Source organism: Rattus norvegicus, chromosome 1 (genome assembly GCF_036323735.1).
Source record: "Rattus norvegicus strain BN/NHsdMcwi chromosome 1, GRCr8, whole genome shotgun sequence".
Taxonomy (NCBI): domain Eukaryota; kingdom Metazoa; phylum Chordata; class Mammalia; order Rodentia; family Muridae; genus Rattus; species Rattus norvegicus.
In genome coordinates, this window is record NC_086019.1 from 195,069,303 (window position 1) to 195,085,069 (window position 15,767).

The window sequence follows — 15,767 nt, forward strand, 5'->3', positions numbered from 1 at the left end:
TTCTGACTGGGAGACATGAATTGGGCTCAGGGATCTGTGGTTGGCAGAAGATATGTAAGGATAACCTGCCCTCTTCACAATTGGGCCAACCTCAACTTGTCCCAAGAATAATCAGAATTTAACCTCACAAGGTTATAGGACCATTTATTTGCTATTGCCTTGTTTATTTACCTTTTTGAGACTCAGTGTAGGCCCTGATGACCTTGAACTTGCAGTGTAGGCAAGGCTACCTGCTGAGCTCCTGATCTTCTTGCCTGTAGTTTCCAGGTTCTAGGATTCCAAGATTTTGCCACCATGTTCTGCTCTTCTTTCTCACATCAGGCATGTGGGTACTGCACCCTCAGTCCAGATCCTTGTAGCTCTCCTTACCAAAAAGTCAAAATCATTTTAATAAAGACCTTGGGCAGTGCACATGGCCAAAACTGAAACACCGATTTCATCCAACCTTTCCAAGAGGAGAGATTAATTTTGTCCCCTGTATGAGACTATTTTTTACAGAGTGGATCCAATTCTAAACTGAGCTTTGTCTTTTTAAGATTGGTGGAACCATGGGGGCACAATTAATGGTAAGGCTGTTTCCTTTGCTCTTATCTCTTGGTTTTGGGTTATTGAAGAAATTGGGGCTGAATCTGCGTCCTGTTGCTGTGGTCACACACTGGCTCTAAGCTCCTTGGAGGAGGAGAGGTCCATTTGGCTTACAGGTCACCATCCATTATCGAATGAAGCCAGGGCAGGAAATGGAGGCAGGCACGTGGAGGCAGAAACTGAAACAGAGATCAGGGAGAAGCCCTGCTTCCTAGCTTTCTGCCTCATGATTAGCTAGTGTTCTTAAACAGCAGAGACTCACCTGCCCAAGGAAAGTGGGCTGGCCGTGTGCTGACAATTATCAATCAAAGCAATCCACATAAATAGGACCACAGGCAATTGTGATCTGTTCAACTCCCAGGCTGAGAGCTCTGTACATGACATAGCTGGAGCCCAGTTGACAGGGGAGATAACTAAGACTGATGGCCAGTTTTGCTGCTGCTGGTGCTGCTGGTGGTGGTGGTGCTGCTGCTGTCTGGTTGTATCCAGTGGAATCTTTGGGCACATATATCTGAGGTGGAGTAGAGATGAGAGATGTGGGTGTCTAACTGCTGAACAGACCCTACCAATCCCCACCCATTCCCTTCATTCCTCTGTCTGCCATTCAGTCATATGATGGATGAACGTAGCTTTAGATTCTGTCAGAAGGGCTAGTGGAGACAGTCACTGTTTCTTCCTTCCAAAATGATAGTATTGTGCATAATCAATGCTCAGCTATTGCACATAACATATGCTATTATCAGGATATGTTCCTGGCAGGGAATCCAGAGGAAGTCTTTTGACCAACTTCCAGAAAAGGCCAATCCAAGGCTGGCAGTTCTCTAGGGGGAACATTCAGAGAGTGAGAAGCAGAGGGCAGGAAGATGGGCTCCTTTAGACACAGGACCTTCTTTGCGAATACCTTGGAAGGTTCAGAGGGTATTTGCCAATCCCCATAGAGTCTACTGAAGATCTCCAGCAACAGCAACTCTCTGAGCTCCTCACTTTGCATCCAAGCCAACTTATCACTCTCAGTACACAGAGTTCTCACAACCACAAAGGGCCCACAGAAAGGTATAGCCAGGATCCAGCTCCTGCTGTCAGGATGCTGAACCTGTTCCTTCCTGCTACCACACAGCTGCTTTCTCTTTCTTTATACAACCAGCACATATTTCAGTGTGAGAGACTTATGGGCACCACACCATACCAAGGTCAGCATGCTACCTGCTGACTGCCCAGACGTGCATTCTTACAGTGGGAGAGCAGGCTGTGGGCCTAGAGAAGCAACTTCTCTTACATGAATTACATTGCACACATTGCCCATGATGATGATGGAGTGGAATCCAGAGCAGCACCCTTTGTGTGTGTGTGTGTGTGTGTGTGTGTGTGTGTGTGTGTTTTCATGTGTCACAGAGTCTCACCATGTATCTCTTACTGGAATTCCTCTCATAGACTAATATAGAACTTGAGTTGCAAAACCTACCAGATTCTTCCCAGAAGTACTAGTATTAAAGGTGTGATCCATTATTCTTGGACTGTGAGGAAGCATTTTGGATAGGGAAGTGACTAAAATATATAGGTGTTTTGTTGAGATTAAACTTAAGGGGCAGCCACTGGACATGGGTGAGTCCTTGGGACAGCCCTGGGCATGAAGCATGCCTTTCAGAGAGGCTGGACAGGTCTCTGATAAGCAGCATGAGATAAGAGCTAGGCAAAGTTGAATTGGGAGTTGATAGAGAGATCAGAGAGGTCACAGAGCAGAGCAGGTTTGAGAGGAGGAGGTCCAACATCGTTGGTGAGCCTTGGTGAGCGTGGAGAGTGAAGGTTGACAGAAACAGAAAAAAGTGTGACAATATCACTCAAGCACACTGATGCATCAAAGATCCCAATGGAGGACTGGGTTTGGAGTGGTGGGCGTGGATATCCTGGGAGCTGATGGAGTATGAATATGGAGTTCTAAGCTGGGACTGTAAGCACTAACTTATGTTTGAGGAGGTGACCTTGAGACACCCTTGTCTGGGAATTTGCAAAGGCTATGGAGAAGAGGATACTAGGAAGAGGATGTGTGCTTTAACCTTTTGGTTTCTAGGGTGGAGAGTGGCATGTAGACAGTCCTGCAGGTGAGGGGAGGAGAGGGATAAACTGAGATGCTGGCAAAGGGCACAGAAGCCACAGAGCCCAGCAGGCCAGGACAGCACTATCTGCTGTGTCAATGCAGGTTTGTCCCCGAGGTTCATGAAGGGCAGTGACCACTGCCAGGGCCCGGTAGAGGTCCTGTACCAAGGCTACTGGGGCACCACGTGTGATGAGAGCTGGGATACCCAGGATGCAGATGCCGTCTATCGACAGCTTGGCTGTGGCCATTCTGTATGAGTATCAGGAGGGGCCCATTTTGGGCATGGCCCAGGGAACATTCTCTTGGGAGCTGTGCATTTCTCAGGATAATAATCCTACCTGTCCAGCTGTCAACATGATGGGTGGTACAACCATGACTCTGGCCACAGGGAAGATGCTGGAGTCGTGTGCTCAGGTAGTCCTGCTGTGGCCTCTGCCTGACACATGCACACTCTTAGGCAACCTTTGGATTGTTTGTGTGTGTGTGTGTGTGTGTGTGTGTGTGTGTGTGTGTGTGTGTGTGTCTGTATGTGTGTACTCACACAGCCTGTGACTGCTTACATGTGTTGCTGTGAGTCATGCCTTATTTGATGTTAGAGGCTCTAATCCCAATCTCTGTCCATAGATGATGATATTGAGGGTATGAGGGGTCCCAAACTGGGATGTGGTGAAGATAGGTTTTAGCTGCTCTCTCCCCAGAGCTCGCTGATACAGTCAGTCAGCAGACAGCTCTGACAAGTGGCACCAAGGTCATCATGGACCTAAGGGGCAGGAAAGGATGAGCAACTGCTTGTCCTTGCCACCTAAGTGTATAAAGCAAGCTCACAGCAATGCATGGCCAATATGTTCTCTCTATCAGAGATAACATGATAAGCAAAAACACACCATCATTGGGGATGCAAGTTCTCCATGATTCAACCAAGCAAATCCCATGAAATAGCTGCTGATTGACTATATGATGCTGTTATGCATTCGAAATACAAAGGCATCTTTTAATACAGAGAAGCCACCCAAGATTGCAGTCCATTGTCTCCCTAGAAGAGTGCTAGTTTGACCATTGCTAGTCAATTTTTTGTATCATGGACTGTGCACATGTCACAAGAAACATAGTGTGAATGTGGTGAACTCACCCAACCTTAGAATGGCACTTAGAACCATGGTCCTGCAAGTAGCCACACTCTGAGTGGGTTTGTTTGCCCTTCCAGAATAACCTCTGGAAATCACTCTTCTGGTAGTCGGAGTCACTTTCTCAGGACTGTTGTCTGATGGCTCTTGGTTATATTAGGTGGTTCTGCCTGAAATACAGAAATACCCAAATGACTTTTGAATTCAAATATCCTCTGGCTATTTCTATCTTGTGCCTACAGTGGGGCTGCTGGTGAACTGCATAGTGTTTTGGATGGAATAGGTGCAGAGATGAAGGAGAGTGAGGGGAAAAATGCTCATGGTGACATCTCAGTGACAAGTTAAAGATCAGTGTCAGATCCCACAGGAGAATCACAGCTTTTCTAGGGATGCAAGGCCTTTAGCTTGGGAGACTACAGCTCCTGAATATGTGTTCCTCAAGTTTCGATCAATGCCCAATGAATTCTTCCTTTCTCCTTCTGCAGATGTGATCTACGACACTCAAGAAACCACAGAAGGTGAGTTGTACTATGTTGTATCTCTGTGTCCTCATTGTCTCCAGAACCCAAATGTTTACCTCTGATCAGAAGATGGGCAGGAGGCAGGGACTGTGGGGTCCTAAGCTCCCAGGGAAATTTCTCAATAAAGTCAAGCGTACATGAGCATATATCCCATGGATTATGTCCTTGAGTTGTGGGTGTTGGGGAGGATCAGTCAGAGTAGGTATCTTCAAGGGCCACCAAAAATTCTTACTTCTAGGGCTTCTATTGATCATTCTCAGTGCCCTGAGGTCCCCATGTATCACCCATAGGATGGCCAGCCCAGGCAGCAGAATTTCTGACAGGGAGCAGAATTCAGGGCTTATAGAGGAAATCAAAACTCTGCTTAGCCACTGCCCTTGTTGCTTTCCTTTGTCTGTGGCCATATAAAGCGACTATGGATGTCATGAACCCACATCTAAGAACATCTCAGATTCTGTTCCATCTCTCTGAGTTCCTCCAGTACGACGTGTTGGTGGCATATCAGTATAATGTAGGTTTCATGGCCTGTGCTTTAGCAAGGGAAATTCCTTTTATTTTCTCCTTCAGATTTTTTGATCCTAGGACATCAGCAAGAACTGTTTCCATACCAATGCCTCTGGCCAGCCCAGTGTTTATTGAGAATCTAATTGGCTCATATGTCAGGCCTTGCTTTTCCATAGGCATGTGATATATCCCAAGGATGAGATTGGCTTACTATCACTTAGTCATATTCCTTTCCATGATTCCGCCCTGTTTTTGTCAGGACCTGCTGTGTGGGGAGAGGTCAATTTTTTCCATATCCACAGACCTTATGAATGTTACTTAGAAGCTGGTTTCCTGGTGCCAGTGTGTTAATATCTGGAGACCTTCACTCCAATCCTCAGCACCAAGTTAACTCTTGAAGGCACCTTGTCCAAGAGCTAGGGCTCTTTTAAAATAATTTAAATATATGTTTGAAGACACACACACACACACACATAGACACACACACACGCACACACAGGCACACAGACACACAGTATTCTACAACCTAGGATGCTGAGTTAGTAGGATCTTGATTTTCAGGCTAGCTTAGGGTACATCCAGAGATACTGAATTAAAAACCTTACCGTTCAAAATTGAGGCAAATAGGCATTCCACATATCTGCTAGTGAATATTACATTGGAATAACAGTCAGTGTAATTACAAAAGAAGAATTAATTACATGTGTACCTTTTTGTTCTGGTTTCCTATAGCTCTGTGCAAGTCATATGTAGGAAAGTTAGAATTAGGGTCTGTAAGTTAATAACATTTTCTATAAGGATAGCCTTTTAGAGTTGGAGAAGTCAAGACTACAAAGATATCTTACCTGTGTCAAGTCACATAGCATTATCCAATACAGATCCCGAATCACATCCCATCAGCTGGTTGACTGTACTTGCATGCCTTGTTTTTCCTCAATGGAGACTTAACATCATATTTCTCATTTTTTCTCCCTCATCTCTAATGGACATGCAGTGACGACTACTCAAGTTCCTTATCCCACATCAATACGTAGTAAAAATTGTGTAGATCTCTCTCTGTAGATCACAATGCTGATATTCTTCATAGCATTGACCTCTTTGGGACACTTAAGGGGATATGGTGGTGGGTGCATGTTGTAAGACATAGGGAAGTTGGGGGTGACTCCTGAACAGGAAGTCTTTTCTCTACTGGGAGCCCTGTTACTACCCGTTTCTTTTTGTGTGGAAGAGAAGGTCAGCATGCTGGTGCTGGCCATTTCCCTTTCTGTCTGTGTAGGAGTCAGTCAGCATGGGAGTGGGTTAAAAAAGTCCACGGTCTCTAAATTTAGTGTTATGTCAGAAGAGACTCTGAGGTTAGAAGGACCAAGATAAGACAAGGTGACACAATGGGACTGATGATGTCTTATGAGATGCCATTCTGGTTCACGTCAAATGGGTGTCCTTTCAGAAAGTTTAGTCCTAGTGCCAATCCTGTGCAGGCCTTTGTCTTGTTTAACCATGTTGGGTTCTTGAGCCTGGACTTCAATGACAAGTTTACACCAGCAGTCTTGGTGACCAGCAGTGACAAAGTTTGGTGACATCTAGTGTGGTATCATTGCAGACAGAAATTGAGGTCAAGGAACCTGTCATCTGCGTTCAGTGGGGGACAGTAGCTTCTGCAGGTGTATAATTTCATATTGGACCTCAAACTATTCTAATATAAACTCTGAATCTTGTGTGTGAACAGCTGTTGAGCGCCTATGCCAGGGATCCATGAAGTTCTCTTGAGTCAGGAAGCTCATCATTCTGCCCCTCTGGTCTGTCACAGAGACAGCCTGCTCTACCTTCTCCTCTAGTGCTGGCAGATATGGGTCAGCGTGGAGATGAGTGTGCGCATGTGCAGTGTGTGAGTGTGTGTGTGTGTGTGTGTGTGTGTGTGTGTGTGTGCCAGAGGGGGGGAGGGAGGGAGAGAGAGAGAGAGAGAGAGAGAGGGAGGGTGGGAGAGAGAGAGAGAGAGAGAGAGAGAGAGAGAGAGAGAGAGAGAGAGAAGTTATGATGGCTCTGCATCCTCTCTCTCCTTGAAACACACTTGATTTTACAGTGTGTGGCACTCGAAGGCCTTAGGCACAAGGTGCAGTATGTATCTTGTCACTATCTAGAGCCGATTCAACACATGCCAAACAGTTTGCAGAAACCTGGACATTCTGGTGACCAGCATGTCCTTAATGTCTAGAAGAGAATTAGAGAGCACTGGAGTGAGGGTCAGCACACAAAGTGAGAGGGTAAAGGTCTTTTCAGGACAGTGTGTCCAAGATGCAGTCAGAGGAGGAGGAGCTCAAGTCCCCTATTGCTTAAAGTCCATGAGTGAGCTGCCCACACAGTGCACAAGCTCCACCATCCACACAGGACCAACTCATGAGAAACCACCTTGTCTTTCCAGGAACAGATTCTGGTTTGGCTGTGAGGCTGGTGAATGGAGGAGACAGGTGTCGGGGTCGCGTGGAGATCCTTTACCAGGGTTCCTGGGGCACCGTGTGTGACGACAGCTGGGACATCAATGATGCCAACGTGGTGTGCAGGCAGCTGGGCTGTGGCTGGGCCTTGTCTGCCCCAGGAAGTGCCCAGTTTGGACAGGGCTCTGGGTCCATTGTTCTGGATGACGTGGCCTGTACAGGACATGAGGCCTATCTGTGGAGCTGCTCCCACCGAGGCTGGCTCTCTCATAACTGTGGACATCAGGAGGATGCTGGAGTCATCTGTTCATGTAAGACCCCGTGATCATTAAATCTGCCTCACAGCGAAGTAGTGGAGTCACTATGAATGCTATGAGAACTTCATTCTGGCTCTATTCATTTTGTCCTTGTAATGATTGATAAATATCAAGGACAATGCCCTTCTTGTCAGGGTCCTGCAGAATGCTCTTAGTTATCTAGTGATGCTAGAGTTTATGTGAGTCAGGCAACCCAAGGAAATGCAATGTCAAGTCCCAGATGTGAGAAAGTACAGGGTGAGCAGACAAGTGCTCTTGTCAGGAGTACCCCAGCCTTGGTTTGGAGAATTGGAATCCTGTTTCTATGTTGAATTTGAATATGCAGAGGGCAGTGCAGTAAAGCCTAGGGGGCAGAGCAAATTCACTTTTCCTATTCCTCTGTTTTCCATAATCCTCTCAGAAAGTGATGCACAAGGAATCTTCTGGGGGAGGCTTCAGTAACTCCTTCACTCTCTCAGTCTCTACTGATTTCTGGGTCTTATAGATTCTTGTTCAATAGCTCAATGATGATAACTTACTCGGATTGTTATTCAAGGATGCTGGGATGTGAACATGGCAGGGAGGCCATTTGTGGTATGTTCATGAGGTAAATTCACAGGAAACATTCGACTATGGATATAGCAGGGAGGCTTGCTAGAGTCCTACAGAATTCTGTAACCATGAGGGTGGATCTTTGAACCTTCAACAGCTCAAGACTGAGTGGGCTTTTGGCTGACTCTCCACACAGTAGTGAGGAACCCTGGTTTCCTGGCATGTCCACAGTTGGTCATGAATGTACTGTGTGAGGTGGAGGAAACTGGAACCCACCCTGGGCATTCAGTACACAGCAGAAGTTCATGCATACCTGTACTATTCATGGTCTGCCTTGGCAGGACCACTCTGAACATTAGCCTCAGCTCCTTCTCTACAAAGGATGAGTCTGTGTTTCCTGAAATTTCACATGAACTTCTTGGTGCTTTTTAACTGTCTTTCTATTTCTCACAGATGTCTATACCACACCAAGCTAAGGTCACTGTCAGAAGCTTGGAGTCCCCCTGTTCTCTTTATTGCAGGGTCATGATATTTCTCTGGCACTAGGGCACCATGAGAAGACACACACTATTCATCACCTCTGAGTTTTCACCAATTGTGTTACCTTCGTTCTTAGGTTTGCTCTTTGCATATTCAAGATTGATAGGACATGTCTAGGAGTTGTTGAAGGAACACACCACTGGGCATTATAGACCCCCTGCTGAATGCTACTGAAAATGGTGGGCCTGACGCTTCTCTTTTGTGTTTACCCCAAGTTAGGTGGCTGTCCCCTCACAGTCCCATATTGTCTCATGGTACCCTTTGTGTATCTTCCCCCACACTAGAACAGCTGAATATTTCAGTTCCTAATGTTCTTTGCTGTTTTCTACATAATTTATCTTACTGATTCTGATTGATATACATGCATGCACATACACATTCTTACACAGACATACATACACACACATACCAATATACATACTCACTTATAGCTTAGGCTGCTGACCTTGTCCTACTAATACTTCAGCCTCATTTCCCAATGCTGGGACTACCACTGTTCCCTGTTGCCTAGCATACTTTGTGGTTTCATTTCTTCTCATTATACAGGGGACTGCAGTTCACTCAGTCAATCATAATGTACTTGCTACATTCCACATCCAACCGCGCCCCCTGCAGTTACAGTCTGGTCCCTGCAGTTGCTCTGGTCTCCTGCATCAGGTCTTCTTTGTCCTGTCCTTCAATTGCCTCCACCTTGTTTGTTGTAAATTCTCTTTTTACATATCAGGGACGCTGTCCTCTGTAGAAATCCCTCCCCAACTTACACTTGTTAAAACACACATCTGCACTCATCAAACACACACACATACATACACACACACACACAGACACACACAAACACACAGACACTCAGACATAAACACAGATAAACCATACACACATACATAGATACTTGCATGGACAGAGGCACAAACACAAATAGAGATACATACATTGACACAGAAAAAACACACATATTGTCACATGCAAATATTCAGGTTAAAGAGAGATACAACATAAACACACATACTTAGACACGAAACACCCACAACCACATAGACACAGAGACACACACAATCCCAGAAGGGCACACAGAGACAGTGTGGACACTGACACACAGGTACTCACATAGATTCTAGGTCCACACATAATCTCCCATCACATCTCCATAAGTACTTGTCCCTGGTACAAAACTGTCTGTGATGGCTTCAGAGCCTAAATATGCTGGGTCCTCTGTACACATGTACAAAGCTGGGACCGGAAGCACACACTACTCACTTAGTTCCCAGCTTTGTACATGTGCCAAGAGCCTAACATGTTGCCTGATTCAGAGGATTGTATTGCATCTCACAGGACAGAGGAAGGGACTGTGAGCAGTCCATGCTCATGACTCCTGAGAGACCTGAGCAGCCTTGCTGATTCTATAATTCATGCCATATACATAAACTCATATATAAACATACATGACAAACAAGTGACAACATTATCAGTATCCTCACTATTCCTGAGTAATTTTCTCTCGTTTTCCAGAGGAAATGTGTTCCAAGAACTTCCTTGCTTCTACCCAAAACCTCTGCCACTCAAGTCTTGTAACAACTGGTGTGTGACCCACAGACACCTTCCTGTGTCCTTCCAGTCATCCCAGATAGAGTCCCTCACATAATATCAATGTTGTGTGACTCAGTGCTTTACCACATTGCTCATGTGAGAATGGCAACAGGAAAAGCTTTTCATGCTCTATAATACAGAAGCAGCCATATATAAGTATACATATTTGATTCACTGCCTGTGGAATTTGTTAAGTAGCCCATGGGTACAAACAGTTGATTGGAATATCTAAGGAAGATCTGTTTTGACCAATGAAAAATAAACCTAGGTATTTGAGTTTTGTCTTTGGGAGGCCCACATAGCAGAGGAGTAAAAGCTATCACCACTGAAAGGATTTCTGCCAGGTTTCTTGTGGGTGAAACACAGTCTGATTTGCTTTTATTCCTTTCACAGATTCTCCAACAAGCAGTCCCACACCCGGTAAGTACTTTGAAAATAGGGACAGTATCTGGGTGTAATTTCCCCTATGTCATGATTGACACAGACACACCACATGCTAATGAATGGCACTAGGCTGAAATATAGTGTCCCCTCTAGACTGTGATGACAATAGAAACTCCTGCCATCTGTAACATAAAGGGCCCTGTGGTAAGACAAGCACAGCCTTCCCTTTTGTGTTGCTCCTGCCTCAAATTTCAGTTCATGTTAGAATCAAAAAGAATTTCCGAAATCTAGGAATCAGTCCTGCTGCCGGAAGTTCTGACTAGGAGACATGAATTGGGCTCAGGGATCGGTGGTTGGCAGAAGATATGTAAGGATAACCTGCCCTCTTCACACTTGGACCAACCTCAGCTTGTCCCAAGACTAATCAGAATTTAACCTCACAAGGTTATAGGACCATTTATTTGCTATTGCCTTGTTTATTTACCTTTTTTTGACACTCAGTGTAGGCCATAATGACCTTGAACTTGCTGTGTAGGCAAGGCTACCCCTAAGCTCCTGAAGCTCAAGAAGTTGCCTGTAGTTTCTGGGTCTAGGATTCCAAGATTTTGCCACCATGTCCTGCTCTTGTTTCTCACACAGGCATGATGTGTACTATACCCACAGTCCAGATCCTTGTATCCCTTCTTACCAAAAAGAGAAAATTATTTTAATAAAGACCTTGGGCAGTGTACAAAGCCAAAACTGAAACACAGATTCCACCCAAACTTCCCAGGAGGAGAGGCTAATTTTGTCTCCTGTATGGGACTATTTTTTACGCAGTGGATCCAATTCTAAACTGAGCTTTGTCTTTTTAAGGTTGGTGGAACCCCGGGTTCACAAATAGTGGTAAGGCCCTTTCCTTTGCCCTTGTCTCTTGCCTTTGGGTTATTGATGGATTTGCAGCTGAATCTGCTTCCTGTGGCTGTGATCACACACTGACTCTAAGCTCCTTGGAGAAAGAAAGGTTGATTTGCTTGCATTATTGAATGAAGCCAGGGCAGGAGCTGGAGACAGGCACGTGGAGGCAGGAACTGAAGCAGAGATCACAGAGGAGCCCTGCTTCCTGGCTTTCTGGTTCATGCTTAGCTAGTGTTCTTCAACAGCTCAGACTCACCTGCCCAAGGACAGTGGGCTGGCCTTGCCCTGACCATTATTGATCAAAGCAATCCACACAGCCAGGTCTACAGGCAATTGTGACCTGGGCAAGTCCTATACTGACAGCCCTTTACATCACATAGCTGGAGACCTGTTGACAGGGGAGATAATAAAGACAGATGGCCAGCATTGCTCCTGCTTCTCCTGCTGTCTGGATGTATCCAATAGAATTGCTGGGCATTAAATCAGGGAGGGAGTCGAGATGAAAGATGTGGGTATCCAACTGCTGGGTGGACCCTACCATTCTCCACCCCTCTTCTTCATTCTTCTCTCTACCCTTCAGTCATGTGATGAATGAACTTCGCTTTAGACTCTGTCAGAAGGGCAGTGGAAAGTAGTTACTGTTTCTTCCTTCCAAAATTAAAATATTGCACATAATCAATGCTCAGCTATTACATGTAACATATGCTATCATCAGGATATGTTCCTGACTGAGAATCCAGAGGAAGATTTTTGACCGACTTCCAGAAAGGGCCAAACTAAGGCTGGCAATTGTCTAGGGGGAACATTCAGAACATGACCAGCCAGGGCAGCAAGATGGGCTCCTTTAGACACAGAACCTTCTTTGGGAAGGCCTTGGAAGTCTCAGTTGCCCTTTCCCAATCCCCATAGCGTCTATATAACATCTCCAAGAACAGCAATTGTCGGAGTCCCTCACTTTACATCCACTTCAGCCTGTCACTCTGAGAACTCAGAGTTCTCAAAGGGGCCCCAGAAAGGTACAGCCAGGATCCAGCTCCTACTGTCAGGATGCTAAACCTGTTCCTTCCTGGTATCACACAGCTGCTGTCTGTTTCCTCTCACAACCAGCACAGATTTCGGTATGAGACTTAGGGACACCACTCCATGTAGAAGCATGGTGCCTGGTGACTGCTCAGTCATGTGTATTCTTACATTGGGAGAGCAGGCTGGAGGCCTAGAGGGATGACTTCTGTTAGATGGACTCCATTACACACTTGACCTTGATGAAGATGAAGTGGATGCAGAAACACCCCTTTTATGTGTGAATGTGTGTCTATGTGTGTGTTAAGTGCATGTATGTCTTTTTTTTTTGTATTTGTGCACGCGTGTTACCATTTGGATTGCTAGTTTAACAATTGAGAGGTAATATTTTTGTAGCATGCCGTGTGCACTAGTCTCAGGAAACGTAGTATGAGAGTCACAATCAAACACCACCTGAGAATGACACTTAGAAGTAACATGGCCCTGCAAACATCCACACTGTGCATGAGTTGGTCTGAATTCTGGCATAATCTCTTGAAATCACCTCTTTGTTTAGTCATAGCCACTTTCTAATGACTGTTTTAGCGATTGCAAATGTGTATAATGAGAGGTTGTGTTTGAAATACAGAAATATCCAAATGACTTTTGGATTCAAATATTCTCTGGGTATTTCTGACTTCTGTATACATTGGGGCTGTTGGTGAACTGCATAGTTTTTTTAAAGGATGGAATAGAGGCAGAGATGACAGAGAGTGAGGACAGAGGATGCTCATGGTGACATTTTAGTGTCAAGTTGAAGAAAGATCAGTGTCAGATCTCACAGGAGAATCACAGCATTTTTAGTGACAAAAGGTCTTTAGCATGGGAGTTTGCAGCCCCTGCCTCTGGATTCCTCAAGGGTGGATCAACACACAATGAATTCTTCCTTTCTCATTCTGCAGATGTGTCCTATAGAACTGAACTGCCCACAGACGGTAAGTTGTGTTATGTTGTGTCCTGTGGCTTTATTGTCCCCAAAACCACAGGCTCACTTCTGATCAGAAGATGTAGAGAAGGCAGAGCCCATAGGGCCCTAAACTCGCAGGGAAATTTCTTAATAATACTTCAAGCCTACATGGGAATATACACCATGTGTTATGTCCTTGAGTTGTGGATGTTGGGCAGGATCAGGCAGAAGCTGCATCTTCAAGAGTCACAAAGGAGGTCTTGTTTCTAGTGTTTCTACTGACCATTCTCAGCGTCCTGAGGTCCCCATGTTTCACAGAATACCTTGGCCAGCCCAGCACAGAGTCTGTGCCTTTAGTGCCTGGAGCTTAGCCAATGCCCTTGTCATTTCCCTTTGTTGCCAAATAAAGGAGCTATGGATGTCAGTACTCCCCATCCTAGACCTAGACTCAGACCCTGTTCCATCTCTGATCCTCCAGTGAGAGGTGTTGGTGGCACATCAGTATTGTTTAGACTCTGGCAGCCTGGGCTTTTGAGGAAAGTCTCTTTCTTCTTTTGCACATGGGAGTTTTTGATCCCAGGATATGAGCAAATCAAACTCCATATCACTGTCTCTGGCCAGCCCAGAGTTTTTTGGGAATAGACTTGGCCCGTAAGTCATATCAGGCACTACTCTTCCTGAAGTAAGTGGGGCATCCAAAGGATGAAGTTGGCTTCATTGTAACTCAGCCATATTTTGTCCCAAGATCCCACCCTGTTTTATTTGTAACAATTATACAGGGCAAATCAACTTTCTCCTCTGTGTTGATTACCTTCCAGAACACTCTTTGGTAGCAGACACTCTTGTTAGGTCTGGTAGGTACTATGGTGCAGCTGCAGGATCAGATTGCAGGGGAGAGAGGACTGGACAAGCCTTTGACACAGACCTGTGAGAGACTTTTGTAGAGCTGTTAGCGTCAGGACCCACTATGTGGGGAGAACTCAACTCCTTCCATATCCAGAGTCCTTGTGAAGGTTTCTCAGATAGAAGCTGGTCACATGGCACTAGTGGTATCTCCAGAAATCTCCACTCCAGGCCAAGTTTTCTCCAAGATCCTGGGTTCTTATAAGTACTATTAACATATATGTTGAAATTTGTGTCTTTTTCAAAGGGGACAGATTAGAATAATTTCCAATATGGTAAAAAACAATGAACCAGGTATTTTCTCTGTCTGTCTCTGTCTCTTCCTGTCTATCTCTCTTGCAAACACAGACACACACACACACACACACATAATCACACAAACACACATACAGACACACACACAAACACACACACATAAACACACAAACACACACGTACACCCACACATACACACACAGACACACAAACATACACATACATACACACACATACACACACAGACACACACACACACACACACACACACACACACACACACGGAGTATTCTAGTACGCAGGAGCCTGAGATAGGAGGATGCTGAGTTTCAGTTTAGACTAGGGTATATACAAAGAGATATTGAATTAAAAACATTCTCATAGAAAACCAAAGTAAATTGGTATTCCTGACCTGTGCTACTGAATATTATATTATCAGACATGAAATTAGATAAGAACAACTAATGACATATTTAAGCATGAGAAACCTCATTTTTAAATTAGTTCCCTAGAGCTCTGCACATTATCAAAAAAATAGCCTTTTAAATTTGGCAAACCAAAGACTACATAGTTTTCTTACAGAATTCATTCATATAGCATTACCCAAAACAGACCCTGAATAACATCCTATCATCAGATTGACTGTACTTGCATGTCTTGGCTTTTCTTAAGGAAGACTTAAGTTTAATTCCCCATTTTCTCCTTCATGTGTATATGGACATGCAGATGTGACCTCTAGAGTTCCTGATTCCACACCATTAGTTAACAAAACCTTGTATAAAGCTCTGTCTGTAGGTCATACTGTCAGGTGTGTGCATGGCATTGAGTTCCTTGAAACAGTTAAGGGGATAGGGTGTTCAGTGTCTGTTGTGAAGACTTAGAGAAGTTGGGGATCAGAGAGGTTGTGTGACACAATGGGACTGATGACGTCTTATGAGACGCCATTCTGGTTCACGTCAAATGGGTGTCCTTTCAGAAAGCTTAGTCCTAGTGCCAATCCCGTGCAGACCTTTGCCTTGTTTAATCATGTTGGGTTCTTGAGCCTGGACTTCAGTGACAAGTTTACATCAACAGCCTTAGAGACCAGCAGTGACAAAGTTTGGTGACATTCAGTGTGGTACCATTGCAG

General features: G+C 44.9%; 1 protein-coding gene across 1 annotated transcript in view; it reads left to right on the forward strand.

Moving 5' to 3' along the window:
• Positions 1-15,767, forward strand: part of Dmbt1 (deleted in malignant brain tumors 1) — a gene marked incomplete in the record, with an annotated part of 79,003 nt that overhangs the window by 21,601 nt on the left and 41,635 nt on the right. The window contains 3 exon segments of the mRNA NM_022849.3: positions 537-566; positions 4,290-4,322; positions 7,249-7,572. Of these exon segments, the coding sequence (NP_074040.2) occupies positions 537-566; positions 4,290-4,322; positions 7,249-7,572 (387 nt within the window).